Source organism: Vigna unguiculata, chromosome 3 (assembly GCF_004118075.2).
Source record: "Vigna unguiculata cultivar IT97K-499-35 chromosome 3, ASM411807v1, whole genome shotgun sequence".
Classification (NCBI taxonomy): Eukaryota; Viridiplantae; Streptophyta; class Magnoliopsida; order Fabales; family Fabaceae; genus Vigna; species Vigna unguiculata.
The window spans coordinates 49,939,130-49,955,928 of NC_040281.1; the positions used below are offsets into that span (position 1 = coordinate 49,939,130).

General features: G+C 28.5%; 1 protein-coding gene across 1 annotated transcript; it reads left to right on the forward strand.

The window, feature by feature from the left end:
• Positions 1 to 2,448: 2,448 nt before the first annotated feature.
• On the forward strand, positions 2,449 to 6,248 carry LOC114179939 (methylsterol monooxygenase 1-1-like). The gene is made up of 5 exons (XM_028066453.1): positions 2,449 to 3,000; positions 3,094 to 3,416; positions 5,336 to 5,483; positions 5,579 to 5,611; positions 5,793 to 6,248. Exons 1-5 carry the CDS (start codon positions 2,671 to 2,673, stop codon positions 5,865 to 5,867), a joined length of 909 nt encoding a protein of 302 aa, XP_027922254.1. The 5' UTR covers positions 2,449 to 2,670; the 3' UTR covers positions 5,868 to 6,248.
• The last annotated feature ends 10,551 nt before the right edge of the window (positions 6,249 to 16,799 follow it).

The following is a 16,799-nucleotide window of genomic DNA, read 5'->3' on the forward strand; positions in this document are numbered from 1 at the left end:
GTACATCCTCATACCTAATTGAAAAAGTCGAGGATTCTCCATACTCATAGTCATACCCAGTCGATGCGGGGATTCTCTGTCAAAATGGGGACAGGTTCGGATAATACCCACGGGACCAGGTTTATTTGCCATCTTTAGTAATTACCAACGACCTTAAATATGTCGATAAAATGTGTGATAAGGTGTCCTTCCTCTTTTTTCCTCTTCTACCTTTTTGTTGGCATCCAGTCACTACGTCATCACCACCTGTCCAAGTCATTTGGTAATATTACACCATAAATAAATAAAATTCTTATAGTGCTTGAGTACGTCTATTCTATTGATCATTGTGTTAAATCATATGGATAAAATATAATGTTCATGAAGTAATGTGGTTGTTTGAAAAATATTGTATACACTTGGATATGGTGAAAAAAAAAATTATAGTATAATTGTATATATTTATTGAAAGTTGTTGTGGGAAATTGAAAATTAATATAAAGTTTGAAAAGGAACTATAATAATTGTTATGAATATTTAAAAGGAGGTATACATTTATAGTAATAATATTATAAATATGATAAATCACAGAGTTATGTGATTTTGAAGGTATATTGTTTAAGTTGTACATTATTATTTAAGCAATGTCACTCGAGTGTCAACATGAATGCACAGGAAACATAATATACAACTTAAGTTATGACTTAAAGCTTGAATGATAGTCAAAACTATTCTCTCTTTTAGAATCTTATTGGTCAAATGGTAAGTGATCACTTAATGATGATGGTAGAATAAACATCCTTAATCAAACAAGTGGATATTAAGCATCCAAGTGAATATAATCTATATAATTTGTTGGATTATATGATCACTCAAACATTTATACAACACTTCATCAATAAGAGAGCATAATAGTTTTTAGACCATAATCGAACGCTCGATGATCATAATATAAAGAACAAAAACTTTTTTAAAAAAATTATTAGTTTCATTGATAATTTAGATCATGTAAATCAAGATAAGTGAAAAAAAGGAGATTTGCACATCATGCTACAAATCTATTTGAAATTAATTTTTGAATAAATATTTATAACAGATGAAGTGTAATTTTTGATGAGAGGTCATATTTACACACACTCACACCCACATTTCACACACACATACGCGTGCAGACACACCCAACCACATACATATACATATGCATATCCACTCATTCACACATACAGATACGTATACATGCACACACAATTAATTTGTTAATATTAGTTTAAAGCAACATTTTGTCTTCTCATTATGACTTTTGCTTTCTTTCCATTTTAATTTATTATATCAATATTTACATTTATTAATGCCATATCTTTTAATATTACTATCTCATAGTAAAATTTTTACATTTTTTTTAATTTCTTTTTGTGATAAAAACTTATCAAGAGACTGTAAAAAAACATTGAATGAAATTAATTATAATCATTTAATAGTATTAAAGATTCAAAAGATAAATTTCAAACACATTAAATAATACACTTTTCATTTTTTCTTATCAAAGCGTATCATTTGTCCTATTACATTGTTAGTAACAACAAGAAAAAATCCCTACTGTTATAATTATACTTTTTGGTCCATACTAGCTGTTCCATGCAAGTTCTTTTACAGTAATTATATTTTCATGAGTTTGTGTTTTATTAAAAGGTTTAATTTTTAAGCTCGTAATCATTTTCTTCATAATTTAAAAAAAATATACTTCTGTAAATATTCAAGAAAAAAATCCTAGCAATAATCATAAATATTTCATTATTTTCTTAAATAAAAAATACATTGATATATAATATATATCTTCTCCAATGCAGCTAATTAATTGGATGGTACAAAGTTACAATATCTTTTTGTAGACATGCACCAAATAATCCAATTAGGACAGAACATATATTTTAAGACCCATAATAATTAGTTTATTACATACATATGGCTACAGGCCCACAGAAAAGAGAACAAAACAATAATGCCAAATAGGAAAATAATGTTTTTGTTCAAAGGAAAAAAGAAAAACAAAAGGAGAAGATATTAAGAAAACGAGTGGTAGGACTAAATCTTTGTGTAGATGACGAAGTAAATTGTCTATATATTATTATTAGTCAAAATGAATATTCGAACGGTCACCACAAGAAAATGTTGAATATAAAAAAATTGCAGGAAATTAACCTCATTATAAAATTTTCAGATTTCATGGAATGACACAGGTTTAACAAAAGCAATGGAAGGAAAAAAAGTGTAAGCTGGACCGAATTGAAGATTATGGTGTTTATAGATAAAAAAATAATTGATTTGATTATTAAAATATATATAATTTTTAGGTTATAATGTTGTAGTAGATAAACAATGCTGGGAGAGAAAACGGTGGCATCATGGTGTGTGTGTGTGCGTGTGATTCATTGATGTATATATATATATACAAGGATACGACATAGAGAAGAAGAGAGTTGGAGTGTATAAATAGGGGTGGTCTGCATTTTGAAAATTCCCGCAAATATCTGCAACAGACAAACGTCCAGCGCAGCATCCACCACGTCCCCAAACCAAATCACGCCACTCTGCCCTTTCTCACCTCCTCTCACCTCTTCCACTCACCTTCCCAATCCCTATCACAAACACAAACATACCACCGCCGCCGGCAGCCCTAGGGTTCCCGTCACAATGCTTCCCTACGCTTCCGTTCCGGAGGTCGAGGCGGCGCTGGGGCGCAACCTCACCTTCGCCGAGACCGTCTGGTTCAACTACTCCGCCACCAAGTCCGATTACTTCCTCTACTGCCACAACATTCTCTTCCTCTTCCTCATCTTCTCCCTCGTCCCCCTCCCCCTCGTCTTTCTTGAACTCAAGCGTCTCTCCTTTTTCGACTCCTACAAGATCCAGCCCAAGGTTCGCTTGTCCCTCGACGAAATGTTCAGATGTTACAAGGACGTCATGCGCATGTTCTTCCTCGTTGTCGGTCCCCTCCAGCTCGTCTCTTATCCTTCCATCAAGGTTTCACTCATCCTCACCCCTCACCAGTTAAATCACCTGATTTGTTTACTTATCTATTACTTAATTTATTGTTTTTTTAATTTACTTTTTCAGATGATTGGGATCAGGACTGGGTTGCCATTGCCGTCGGGGTGGGAGATCCTGGCTCAGCTGCTGGTGTACTTTCTAGTGGAGGATTACACCAATTACTGGATCCACAGATTTCTGCACAACGGTTGGGGTTACGAGAAGATTCACCGCGTTCACCATGAATACGCTGCTCCCATTGGATTCGCGGCGCCCTATGCCCACTGGGCTGAGATCTTGATCCTCGGGATTCCCTCTTTTCTCGGTCCTGCCATGGTTCCTGGCCACATTATTACCTTTTGGTTGTGGATAGCCTTGCGCCAGATTGAGGCCATTGATACGCACAGCGGGTACCGCCCCCTCACTCACCTTAATTTATTTTCGCTCACTGATAGAGTCTTGCTTTTCCTTTGATTGTTATCCTATATGGATCCTAGCATCTGTTTCGCATCCTTCGTTTTTTTTTTTTTTTTTGCTTTATTTTAACCCGTCTCACTTTATTTCTTTCTCTAAGAAGATTACAAAAGTTTCAGGAGGATAGTTTTTTCTTTTTCTCTTTCAATTTCGTTGCACTTACCACATTTATATATGTTGCTCGTGCTGCATTTTAGGGTGTCCCTAAAAGACAGTAATTACGTGGAGAAGAGATTTTGTTTAGGCAGCATTTTCCACACAATAAAAGATCCTGTCCATTTCATTTATTTTCCGGATGCCTTAGTAATTGAAGAAATGGAGAGAATCTTGTCTTTCTGCTGAAAGACAATCTGATATTTTCTCCTTGGTTAAAAAAAATGTTTTGTTTATTTTTTTAAACCTTATATGAAACCAAAAGAGGTACGTGAAAACATGAAACTGAACAGAGTAGTTTCTATGCGGATGTGAAAATTGGACCTGAATAATAATTGATTTGATGAGAAAAACAAACACGCTATAAATGTGTATTTAGAAACGGATTGTGGATTTGTATCTACCACACCCTATCTTATAACACACTTGTTTAGTAACTCATTTTGTACCATTGGATGTGGATATGCTAATCCAACTATATCCTATAATCTACATGTTTGGTAACACATTTTGTTCCATTTGGACGTGGATATGCAAATGCGTCTTTGTGCGTGTTTAGAAACGGATCACAGATGTGTGTCTGGCAGACCTTGTCTTATTATCATGCACGTCTGTACCAATGACCAAGTATGTTTAGAAATGGATCATGGATGTGGTCTTTCACATAGAAGTGAATGTTACTAGTTTTCTAACTTTTGCACTTTTCACATTTTAGAAATGGATTTTTTTTCTTTTTTTTTTTTGTCTCAGAACGTGTTTCCAAACACGGACCATTAGTTGTTTTTGGGTTAGTCTATTACTTGGTTTTGGGTTGGCTCGGATGTGAATTTGTGGTGGGTGGGAATATGCAAATACAACTTAGTTTGTTTGGAAACAGTTCATATGTGGTTTTTTAGCATCAAAGTGAATGCCACCAGTTCTAGTTTTTGCATTTTTCACCGTGTAGACATGTATTTTGACCTCAGAATGTGTTTCCAAACATGCACTATCAGTTGTTTTTGGTATGGAGTTGAGTTTGTACTGGATGTGCATCATGGATGATAAAGCAAACATGAATAATAATATGGATTAAACATAGTGATATACGAGCAGTCTGGGAGAAGGTTGATGAGCATTATATTTGTTGGTAATAATTTAATAATGTGAAATTATTACGTTGGCTGACACTTCACTGCTGAAGAAGAAACTTGGTCATTAACTTGTGGGACCTCTGCAGTTTAACAGTAAGCAAAATTTTATTGAAGGTTACTGTTGTTGGGAAGCTTTAGTTTGTTGTCATTAATCTGACGACCAGAAGTTGGATTTGAAATTGTGCAAGTACTTTTTAATGTTCTTAATCATGGTGACAAGTGGATCTTTCTGGTGTTTGCTGTCTCAACAATTTGCTGATCAAGTTATTTGTTTAGGACAAACATTTGCCAACTTTTGCTCTGATAAACATCCAATAAAGTTAGGATTATGGTTAATTTTGTTGAGATGGAATATCCTTGTGGGGTGCCGAACTTGAATTTTCTAATTATTGTCTTTAAGAATTTACCAGTAGCCACTCCTTCTTTGTCATTGATAAACACTAGCATACTCCCCTCCCTTCCTTTTCCTTTGCCCACTTTATGAGAAGTTAACGCTTCATTCTTTAGTTCCTGTATTGTAATTTTTAGATGTGGGGTTTTATATCATATTGCCTACTTTTATCATGTCTCAGGTATGACTTTCCCTGGAGTATCACAAAATATATTCCGTTTTACGGTGGCGCTGAATATCATGATTACCATCATTATGTTGGAAGACAAAGTAATAGCAATTTTGCTTCAGTTTTCACATACTGTGATTACATCTATGGAACTGACAAGGTTATATCATCACTCTGGAATTACTTTTTGCTGCATAAATACATGAATGGTCTTTCCAAATGTCATATTGATTTGCTATACTTTGTTTGTCACAGGGATATAGGTATCAGAAGAAAATACTTCAGAAGGTAAATTTATAAGGCTTTGTGGTTGAAAAAATGTGATTGCATCCTGAAACTTTAGTTACTACTACGAATTTTTTGTTTTACTGTGTGGACACTTAACCTTTTTGTTTTGGGCCTAGTTTTGTTGGGTGTACAATATTGCAATGATCAACTCTTTTTTTCTTCCTCTGTTGCTTTGACTTAGTTGAAGGAAGATTTGGCATATGGTGAGCAACAGAACGGAGGATCATACAAGACACAGCAGAGTAAATCTGACTGAAAGAGACCGAAGTTTCCTCTAGGTGGTTTCAGAATGTTTTGTTGACTCTTTGGAACCACCAAAACACCTGCAGACATAAATCTCGTGGTGGTAAAATAGATGTCTTTGGTTAGCTTTAGGTTGAAGTTTAGTAGAATGGAGTTTTACGATTTGTGATTGTGTTAGAAATCGGCCGCTGGAGGAATTTATTCTATTGTCATGTTCTGGAATTCAAACATTTTGGTTTTGGTTCATGTCCTTCAGAATGTTCCTTCGCCAATGAGTTGTAAATTCAGAAATATGAAATAGGCTTCCTCTGACGGGATGTAATTGAAAAATTATAATAATGTTTGGAAGTTCGGTTTATGAGCTTGAAGTAAATGCCCACATGTAGTTCATAAACTGATGTGCAACCCTTGGTTTGGTTGCTTGCTGATGGATACAAGTTCAGTGGGGTTGCTTCCGGTTGAATACAGTTCAGTGGGGTTCACTGGTGCAATAATGCACACGATATATGCAACATTTGGTTTTGGGACTGGCCTAACATGTTTGGATTGACACTTGTTAATTGTCAAAACAATATTTTAAGAGCAGGATTAAGTTAGGAGGCAAAAAACAGTTTACATATTTGAACTTTATCATGACTGATCTATAAAGTCTATGTAGTACTAATCAGTTGAACGTGATTACTTTTCTTGTCTATTATCATTCATTGCAGCAGTAATGAGTTGAATGTGACACTATACATTCTAAAAAAATGGAAATTAAGTGAGGAATATGCTGGTATAAATGTAGGCATTTAAGTTAAAAGTCCGTGATGAAACTCCTCAATGATGTGGTGATTTATCAAACAACTATCCAATAAATTGTTAATTATTATTATATGATCTAATAAATTGTTATCATGAAAAAATTTCTATAATCCGTTCAATTATGTATTGTGTTAGAACGAGGTCAAAGATATTTAGAAGACCTAAATTAAGAAACTTATCGAAATATATTCCTCTTTATTTATTTAGGCTTAAATATTTTTTTGTCAATTTAACATTTTTAATAATGCCATTTAAATAACATATGAACACGTATGCTATGTCTTAATTTGTGATTTATTTTTATTTTTATTTTTATTTCTTTAATTTAAAAAAAAAAGTTCAGGTTTTAAGTTAGTGTGTGACAATAATATTAGAGTAACAATGTCATGTGTTATTATCTTATATTGAATTAAGTTTTTATTTTTTGTTATTTTGATTCGATCTTATCCCATTTTTTTTAAATGGAATAATTTTGTATCGTTTCAAATTAAGATCAAATTTAATTTGTATATAAATATTATACTGATATTTTATTAAAATTTACATTTTTATTAAATATTTTTGAAATTATTTTTAAATCAACTCTAACTATATTATTATAATATAATTACTAGATTTATGTTTGATTTTTGCTAAACCTACAAAATAGGGTTAAAATTGGTTTAAAAAATAGGATCAAAGTTAGTTTAATATTAGAAGAAAAATTCTTGATTATTCAAATTTAAAATTCTATATTTGATTGTGTGTTCAGATGGAGATATGAATGAGCGATGATTAATCTTTGTTAGGTCCAATAAATCAAAAAATTATTTTTGTTTCTTTTATACCATCTTTCCTCAATATTTTTGGGAAAAATAAACATTTTGAAAACCACATGATTTTTGCACATCTAATTAAATGTACTGTCTTACAACATTCAGGTGTTGTAGGGACCCAAAATTTGTTTTTTTACGGACCTTGTTTTATCTTTCTGTTTTTTTCATCAGAATAAACTATGATGACGATTTCAAACTCTGTTTTTTTCTTTTGGATAATCGTCTCGTAATGATTTCGATTGCAAATATATATATATATATATATATATATATATATATATATATATTCAATAAACAATCTAAATATACTATCATGTGCTCTAATTAAGAAAAATTCATCTTAATACAAAAGCAACACATGGAAGCATTACAACTTACACATGTAACTAATTCTAATACAAGAAAAGAAGACTAACGTCTTGTTCGTTTGAGGGTGTTTCACTGTTTCAGTCAATTTGAGAGCGCGTATTTGGTTTTGGAGCGTGTTCGGTTTCAGTCATTCGAAGGGATATGGGAGCGAAGATTTGAGGGATGAATGTATTATTTCATCCCCTAAAAAATGAGAGGATAAGCAAGTATAATCAGTTCTTTACCAAATTACTCTTCGATTTTTGTTTCTGTTTCCCAAACCATGTTGCGGGATGACACCGGTGTGCTATGGTGTTATGAGAGGGGGATGGCACCGGTTACGTAACCGGTGCCTTGTTTTGTGAAGGACGACACCGGTTACCACACCGGTGTCGATGGTTTTAATTTTTTTTTTAACTTTTTTTTTTAAATTTTATATAAATTTTGTTTAAAATTTAATTGTTTAAATTTCTTTTAAAATTTAATTGTATACTTTTTTTACATTCATAATTTTTTTTTTATTTTAAAATTTTATATAATTTTAATATTTTTTTTATTTGTAATAATTAATTATAATTATTTTTATAACATCAAATTACAAAATCATTCTCTTTTTTCATCAATGGTATTTTGGTAACTTTCTAATTCTATCCATTTTTATAATTTATTTTATCTATCACATCAATCAAATCTTTCACTAACTTTCATAAAACTTATCTCCAGATCCACTCACTTTACCCTCTAAATCAACTAAAAAAAACACAAAAATTCATCCACCCAAATCTATACAAATTCATCTTCACACTCTCCCCTATATCCATCCCTCCAAAGCAACACACTCTAAGAGAAACTTACTCAAAAAACTACTTTTGATAATAGAATAGTGTTCTACCTCCATCAATATCACTATGGTGTGTTTTAATATAAGAGGAAAGAATAAATTATTCAAAATTCTAGAAATAGATCAAAGAATTTTTTTTGTAAGATGAAATTTAAATAATTATATTTTTGTATTTATAAACTCTTCTATTTAAATAATAAAATATTAATAGTTGATTTTAGTTAAACTACTTCTATTCTTAACTAGTCTTCACATTAATTGACAATTAAAAAAAGTAAATTCTATCCAATTTCTTACTTTAACTTTTATATGTTTATTTATTTATTAAATAAATACTTTAAAAAATCTTATTTTTATTCATCATTCACATTATTTATCCCAAATAGCAGAGTTGACCAGAAGATGGCAGGGGTAGTCTGTTTGAATAAGGAATAAAAATGTCCTTCTAATGGAGAGGATTCCAACTATTTCTGGTATTCTACTATGCACTCTTCCCCAAACTTTCAATGATAAATGCACCATATCTTCATTTACTCTCAAAACAACAAAACAAACCAATTTTTTTTTCTATTGAATTAGTAAACTTTATAAATGTAAAACAAATCAATATGAAAATGGTGGTTTAATTTAGTTGGTGGAATGTAATTTGTGTTCCACGCAAATGTGGTTGTTTTGTTTCTACAGTTTTTCTTCAAACATTTTTAAGATTTTCTGAACTCAAATTCATTTGAGAAAGGCCACTACAGGTCCAATTGTTAGGTGTGGCCCAACCCATGTTGACTTAGAGAAGGTTGTAGTTTGTGGAACACGTTGATGTGTACATGTTCCAATGTAGTTGAAGGTCCATTGTTGTTTTGTTTGTTTGTTATCTTTATCAAACATTTTCATTACGAACTTATCTTACATTGGAATTGGCACTGAGATGATGAAGTTTCGTATCAGAAATCCAGAATGTCACTGATTATTGAAGCCGACAATCACGTGGTCTTTGTGGCCAGCTGTTTCTAACTTCAACAAGTTTCTCTAAAGTCGGTGAAATTACATATATGCTTTCTCATTCCTCCAAACATTCTATGCCTTTCCTTTTCAATATATCATTTATAAGTAAATACAAGGGATCATAAGAGGAATCCATAATCAAATCATAGTCTCCGATTGTTCTTATCCGATCTGAAGCGTGAACATTTGTATAGGTGATAAGATTTTAGTCGTGATTTAAAATATTTCTGATAGTTAAAATTGAATCGTTTCAAACTTTTTGATATTTAAGTAGAGTAAGAATTTTTTTAGAGATGATTAGTTTAAGTGATTGTTTTTAAAATGAGTATTCCACAAAAAATAAAAATACTATGTATATTTATAAAGTCTTTCTGCACTTTTAACTCATATAATAAAAGAGTAATATTAACAATATAACAACTTATATAAAATAAATATAATAACTATAATACGATATATTATCTGAAATAAGTATAATAAGATACACCTATTAGACCGGATAAGTATATAAATCATAAGTAATATTTGCATAAAATTTAATATTAATTTTTTAAAAACTAAAAGTTTATATATTAATTAGATATATGTTAACTTTTTATAGTTATAATTATATTAAAATACATATTTATTTTTATTGTGAGTGACAATAATAAATATATAAATTTTGAATATATAATTTCCGTCGGTGACCATTACATAATTTTACTTTCTTTTCTTTAAGTTAGTACATTTCATAAAACCATCAAACTCAAATGTTAACAAAATTGAGGCCTACTATAATAAAAAGAAATTACTTTGATGGAAGTGAAGAGGAGGAGAACTTATCTAAGATAATACTCTTACCTTGAAGTTGTAAAATTCTTCCTAAGTAGTCTCTTGATTGAAAATTTCAAGGAAAAGAAGGAAACTTTACATTGTGTTTAGAAGAAGAGACTTATTTAAGATAATACTCTCACTTTGATACTATAAATTCCTTCATAATTAGTCTTTAAATTGAAACTTTACATTGTGTTGTGTCTAGGAGAAGAAAAAAAAAGAGGTTGGAATAGAAGGATATGCATGCAAAAATGGATTAAGTTCAGTCTCATGGTATTTGCTTCAAGTCTATTAACTTGTCGTAGCTGAAGCTCAAAGTCCAATACAATTAAAGCCCAATTCTATTTAATATTTACACTTTCCATGATACTATTCTCACCCTTCAGTAAAATCTACAACTACTATCCCAATTTCATCAAATTGTAAACATGTAGTTAAATTTAATTATTATGTTTCTAAATTATTTCATTCACCTACGTTATCACATAAAACTATAAGTCCTTACAAATTTAGGAATCAAAATTACAAATAATTAAAAAGTAATGATTCAAAATTGTAGAAATAAAAATCAAAAATAAAAAATGTGAACTTTATAAAATGTAAGGACCAAAATTACAATTAAATCAATAATAATTTGAATTCAAATAATTTTATGTGATTAAATTAATTTTTTAGAATTATTTTAATTAAAATTCCTTTATCTTACATATACTATATTCTTTAATTTTATAGATTTAAAAAGAATTGTTTTTAAAGTATATCTTAAGTAAAAATGACAAAAAAACTTATTCCTATGAGTACATTCAAATCATCTAAATTAATATAAAATAGATATTATCCAAACTTATATCAATTTAGTTAGAGAGAGTAGTGAATATTACAATAAACATTCGTTTAACTCTGTATTTTGATCTTAAAAATTTGATGCAGATTTAATTAAGATGTGAACTTATGAAATTTTAAGAGTCATATTATAATATGAAATATTACAGGTCATATACTTATGATATGGAATATTTTGGATGTTGGAAATTTGTAGGGATTGTGAAAAGATGAGAAATATGATAGATATAAACGATATGTTACCAGACGAACTTACTATTTTATTTTATTTTATTCATATACTATTTCTATATATAAAAATATAAAATATAAGTAATTGGTCTGGACGAAGTTGGAGTTGACCAACGCGATGTTATCTTCAAATCATTAAATAGTGTTATCTATCTTAATGTCAATGAGTGAGTTGAAAGATTCTTCTTATTTATCACCAATTAAATCAAATTAAGGGTCTTTACCCTTCGTGAGATTTTATAAACATGAGTTGAAAGATTCTTCTTATTTATCACCAATTAAATCAAATTAAGGGTCTTTACCCTTTGTGAGATTTTATAAAATGGTCAATCGAGTGAATGAATCGAAAATAGTCGTCAAATAACTTTATGTCATTTTTTTTTTTTGAAAAAAAAGTCTCAAAAATTATTGATCCGAGAATTTTTTCTTCTCAAATGTGAATTTATACGAAATGTGGAGTTAAATGAGCACGGACTTAAGCAAATGTCTACTATACATATTCTATACATATTCACCAAGACATTATATCTCGCATAAAAGAAAATAAATAAAAATGTAAAAAATAAAAATATTAAATATGTAATCTAGAAATACTTTTAACATTTATAACAAAATAGTTGTCATAAAATTTCAATTATATATAATTATTTTTTTTCTTTAGTTATTTTACATATATGCATTTATTACTAGATACTTTATTTTTTATAATTATGCAATTAATTTTTTTTTTCTTAAAATTTAATTTTGAACAAAATCATTTTAATTGAATTCTTAATAATATCATTTTTTCAATATTTTTTTCTTTTTGTAAAAAATGATTTCATTAATATCTGACTCGGTACAAAGACAAATATGAAATGTATATAAATATATCCGTGACCAAGACAAAAATGAGACTTATATTCCATATCTATCCAATATATGAATGTAAGTGAATTGAATTTTTACTTACAAAATGTAAATGAATATAGTTAAACTCAAATTCAGTGACATCCTAATTTTAACTTCCTTTTTTGTTTTTTTACTTTATTAAGTCCTTATTCGTGCGCTTTAAGTTTTTATTATTGAATTTACTTTTGATAAATAGTTTATTTAATATAATATAACATATTTTATTTGTAGTATAATAACAAAAATAATAATCCTAGAACAAAAACTTTAATTATTAATTTTTTATTTGAATTTCATAAATGATCGAGACAATTAAACACATATTTAATCTTTAATAATTATTATGTGTATTTATTAAAAGAAAAATTAAGAATATAATAAATAAATTTACAATACAAAAAATAAAGAGTAAAAAAACTCATTTTTACTAAATTTTTTCTTTTCTGATTGTGTTAAGACCATTTTTTTTCTACTATTAACCTTTTTTTAAATCACGTCTCTTATTTTTTGGAAGACAAGCTTCCGTATATTATATAAAATAAATCAATATTTTCTACTTAGACCGTCATTCAATCAAAATAAGATTTTCAGGTTTTTTAATTATTTTAAGAAAATGATTAAATCTCCTGTTACTTTTTTATTGATAAGAATGAAACACGTAACAAATAATTTGTAACGACTCACGTATTTGTTGAACTAAGTGATTTAAACTTTCTCAGCTTAATTTTTGTTTTTAATATAAGGGAAACAATCATTTAAATATAAAGAGTTGTAGCTTATATTTTTGTTATCAATTAAAAATATCTGTTTAATTTATATTTTTATATTTTACCGTATAGAGGTAAGAACGTAAACGAAGTTTTGCTTAATTTGTTTGTTTATTGACTAATAATTATAAATAATATGAAATTATAATATTTTCTATCACAGTTTTTATATTTATTTCCTATTTATAACTAACTTTACTCTCAATATGAATTGTTTTAGAAGTGTTAACGTGAAATGAGTCATATTGGATGAAAAAATTGGTAGAAATTTTAATGTGAATATGAATTACAAATAAATCCGTTTTCATGGATATGGTCCAAATCTGTCACTTTTTTTATAAAAAAATTTTGTATTGACTGAGTATGAAAAATATTCGACTTTTTCAATCGAGTATAAAGATGAGATGAGGATGTATATATCCGCCATGTCCTCGTTTAAATTATTAAAATATCCATAATCTATTAAGTAGCCTTATATATATATATATATATATATATATATATATATATATATATATATATATATATATATATATATATATATATATATATATACTACACTCTTTCTATGATATCCATTAATTATACATTTTTTTCTTTGTACGATTTCATTCAATGGTGTCTCAAATTGTTTATAAAACACACACATTTGATCATTTTTTTAATATTTTTATTTGTTGCTTATTTTTATCATATAGAATACTATTTTAATATTTTATTATTTTTATATAATTATTTTTTATTTTCAACTCATTATCATATGTGTAATTTTATCACTATAATTGTATAAATAAACTATAATATAATAATTTAATGTGCTTGTCATTAATATTTTTTATCATCATCCAACATATATTAAAGTTGAAAAGATAAAAGATCTATGTTAAAATTCTATTATTATTAATTTAATTTTTATTTTTATTTTGATCAAGTGATATATTTATAACTTTTATTAGTGTATAAAATTATTTCATTAGAATTTAAAAATTTAAGTAAATTGTTCCAATCCAAGTAAACTATTTTTATATTTTTATAAAATTATTTTTTATTTTCAACTCATTATCATACGTGTAATTTTATCACTATAATTGTATAAATAAATTTTATTTACTATAATATAATAATTCAATATAATTATCATTAATATTTTTTATCACCATTCAATATATATTGAAGTTGAAATGATAAAAGATATATGTTAAAATTCTATTACTATTAGTTTAATTTTTGTTCTTTTTTGTAATTTTGATCAAGTGATTTATCTATTTATAACTTTGATTAGTGTATAGAAGAGCATGAGCTCCGTTCCAATTGCACCTCAAAAGATGAAAGGAGGAAGGGGTATTTAAACCATCTTAGACCTCGACTTCTAAGTGATGTGGGACTATTAGGTGCAGTAGGAACATAAACAAACATTTAAAATTTTTTAATTTGAATATTTTTTTATATTAAAAAAAAACTTTTAAATTCTATCAATGAAGTCTCATCAACGTTTGTAAATTTAAATGAGGGTCAAATATGTTTTTGGTCCCTTAAGTTTCAGTGAATTTTGAAATTAGTCCATCTTCGAAACTTTGTACCAATTTAGTCCTTTATATTTAGAAATGTGTGAATTTAGTTTTTTTAACCAAATTTTGTTAACTTTATTTGACATTTTAAATGTATTTTATGATAATATTTGAATTAACATTGAAGCGAAAATGTGCCAAACGATATAAACAATTCAAATACTATCATGAAATGCGCTTGAAACGTCAAATAAACTTAATAAATTTGGTTTAAAGGACTAAGTTCACACATTTTTAAATATGAATGACTAAATTGGTCAAAAGTTTTGAAGATGGACTAATTCTAGATTTCACTCAAACTTGAGAAACCAAAAACATATTTAACCCTTAAATGAATGTTTTGGTTCTCATGAAATGTAATTGGTATTCTAAATTGAAATATATATAATTATAATTTCTTTCTAAATATTTGAAATTGAAGAAACAACCCTCCTTTTAATATTGAATCTTTGATAATATTATGTTCCCTTTACCGTAATTTTGTATTATTTTATAAAAATTAATTAATTGATATTGAAACATTAATAAAGCGAATACATGTACGGATATATATTTGTTACCCAGTGGAGATGATGATGAGACAAAAATTTGATATCCTTTGAATTTAGATATGTGGATGAGGATATATTTTTTCTTTGAGATGGGTATGAAATAACAAAACTCGTTCTTGCCCCGCCCGTTCTCATCCCTAAATGTGAGTCTAAATATCAAATTAAATAAAAATAAAAAAATTGAATATCTCATAAGAGAAAAAGACCCATAGAAAAGTACAAAAATAGTGTCAATTTTTCATTATTATGAATTCGTATAAATTAAAAAAAAAATCATTATTAGAAGTTTTCTCTACTCTTAACAGGGTGTAACTTTGATTATATTGATACCAATTAAAATAGCTTTTTCTTCACTGTTCTAGAAAAAAAAAAACCCCGATAATAATTAAGTTTAATTAATATCCGACACCAACCTCAAAATGAAGTAATATTTGAGAGTTAAAGAGGAGAAATAAAAGTATTTGACTTTCGTGAATTATACTACTATAGTATATTTTCCAGATTCTTGTTATATGTTGACACGGAAAAGAATTACCATATTCTTGGGGTTGTAGAGGAAGAAGAGAAAAAAAAGGTAGGAAAAGGACTGAGCAGAAAGTAATGTGTGAATTAGAAAATGACTAGGCTTAATAAAGAATAGAGAAGGCACATGAGATGGTTTTTGTGAAATGATCACAACAATAAAGTGATGTTTAATTAATTAAGGCCTAATTATAGTTTGTTGGAAGACAAAAGCAGCAGTGGACATTGCTTTGTTTTGAAAACCAAATCAAAGAATAGCATTTCTGTTTATGTTTGTGTTACAGATCACATCACGTGCTTTGATTTTTCTACTTTTATTAATTTGTGAGAAGTGTGTTGTGTTGTGTTGTGTTGTTGTGTTGTGTCAGCAGAACAGGAGAAGGAAGTGGAGAACTTCACCTAACTCGGCGCTTGATTAATACACATTTGAATTTGTGTTCAAAGTGACCAATGCGTGGCAGAGGAGTCTGTTTCATCTTTTACGTTTTCAAAATTGCTTTCATTGGAAGCTGGATGAGCCCTTTTTTTCCATACACTTGCTTTAACTTTGACTATTTGCACACACTCATTTTGTGCACTGTTACATGCTACTACCACCATTTTTTTTTTTACTCATCACCGTGTTTTCTCAAGGGAAGTACACACAGCTACATTCCTACTTAACATTTCTATTTTAAATATGTCATTTTTTTTATCGACAAAATGCTAGTTGTTGGTATAGACTCAGTTATACACACGTTTATTGAAATTCACTCACATTTAAAAGTTTTTGTTGTGATATGATTTATATTGTCTTTCGATTATGGTTTCTTTTGAGATATTTTAGGTAGCTATACCAAAGGAAAGGTGAAAAAACATTGGTGTTTGTAGTTATGGATATAAGAATAAAGATTGGGATGTCAAAACGGGTCAGGTATGAGAGGTTGTTCCATCATGTTGTCAAGTAAAA

Bases quoted from the DNA above. Each gene is read 5' to 3' on its own strand.
- LOC114179939 (XM_028066453.1), top strand. From the start codon at position 2,671: ATGCTTCCCTACGCTTCCGTTCCGGAGGTCGAGGCGGCGCTGGGGCGC. The intron at 5,484-5,578 runs GTTATATCATCA...TGTTTGTCACAG, and splicing joins ACATCTATGGAACTGACAAG to GGATATAGGTATCAGAAGAA. The intron at 5,612-5,792 runs GTAAATTTATAA...GCTTTGACTTAG, and splicing joins AGAAGAAAATACTTCAGAAG to TTGAAGGAAGATTTGGCATA.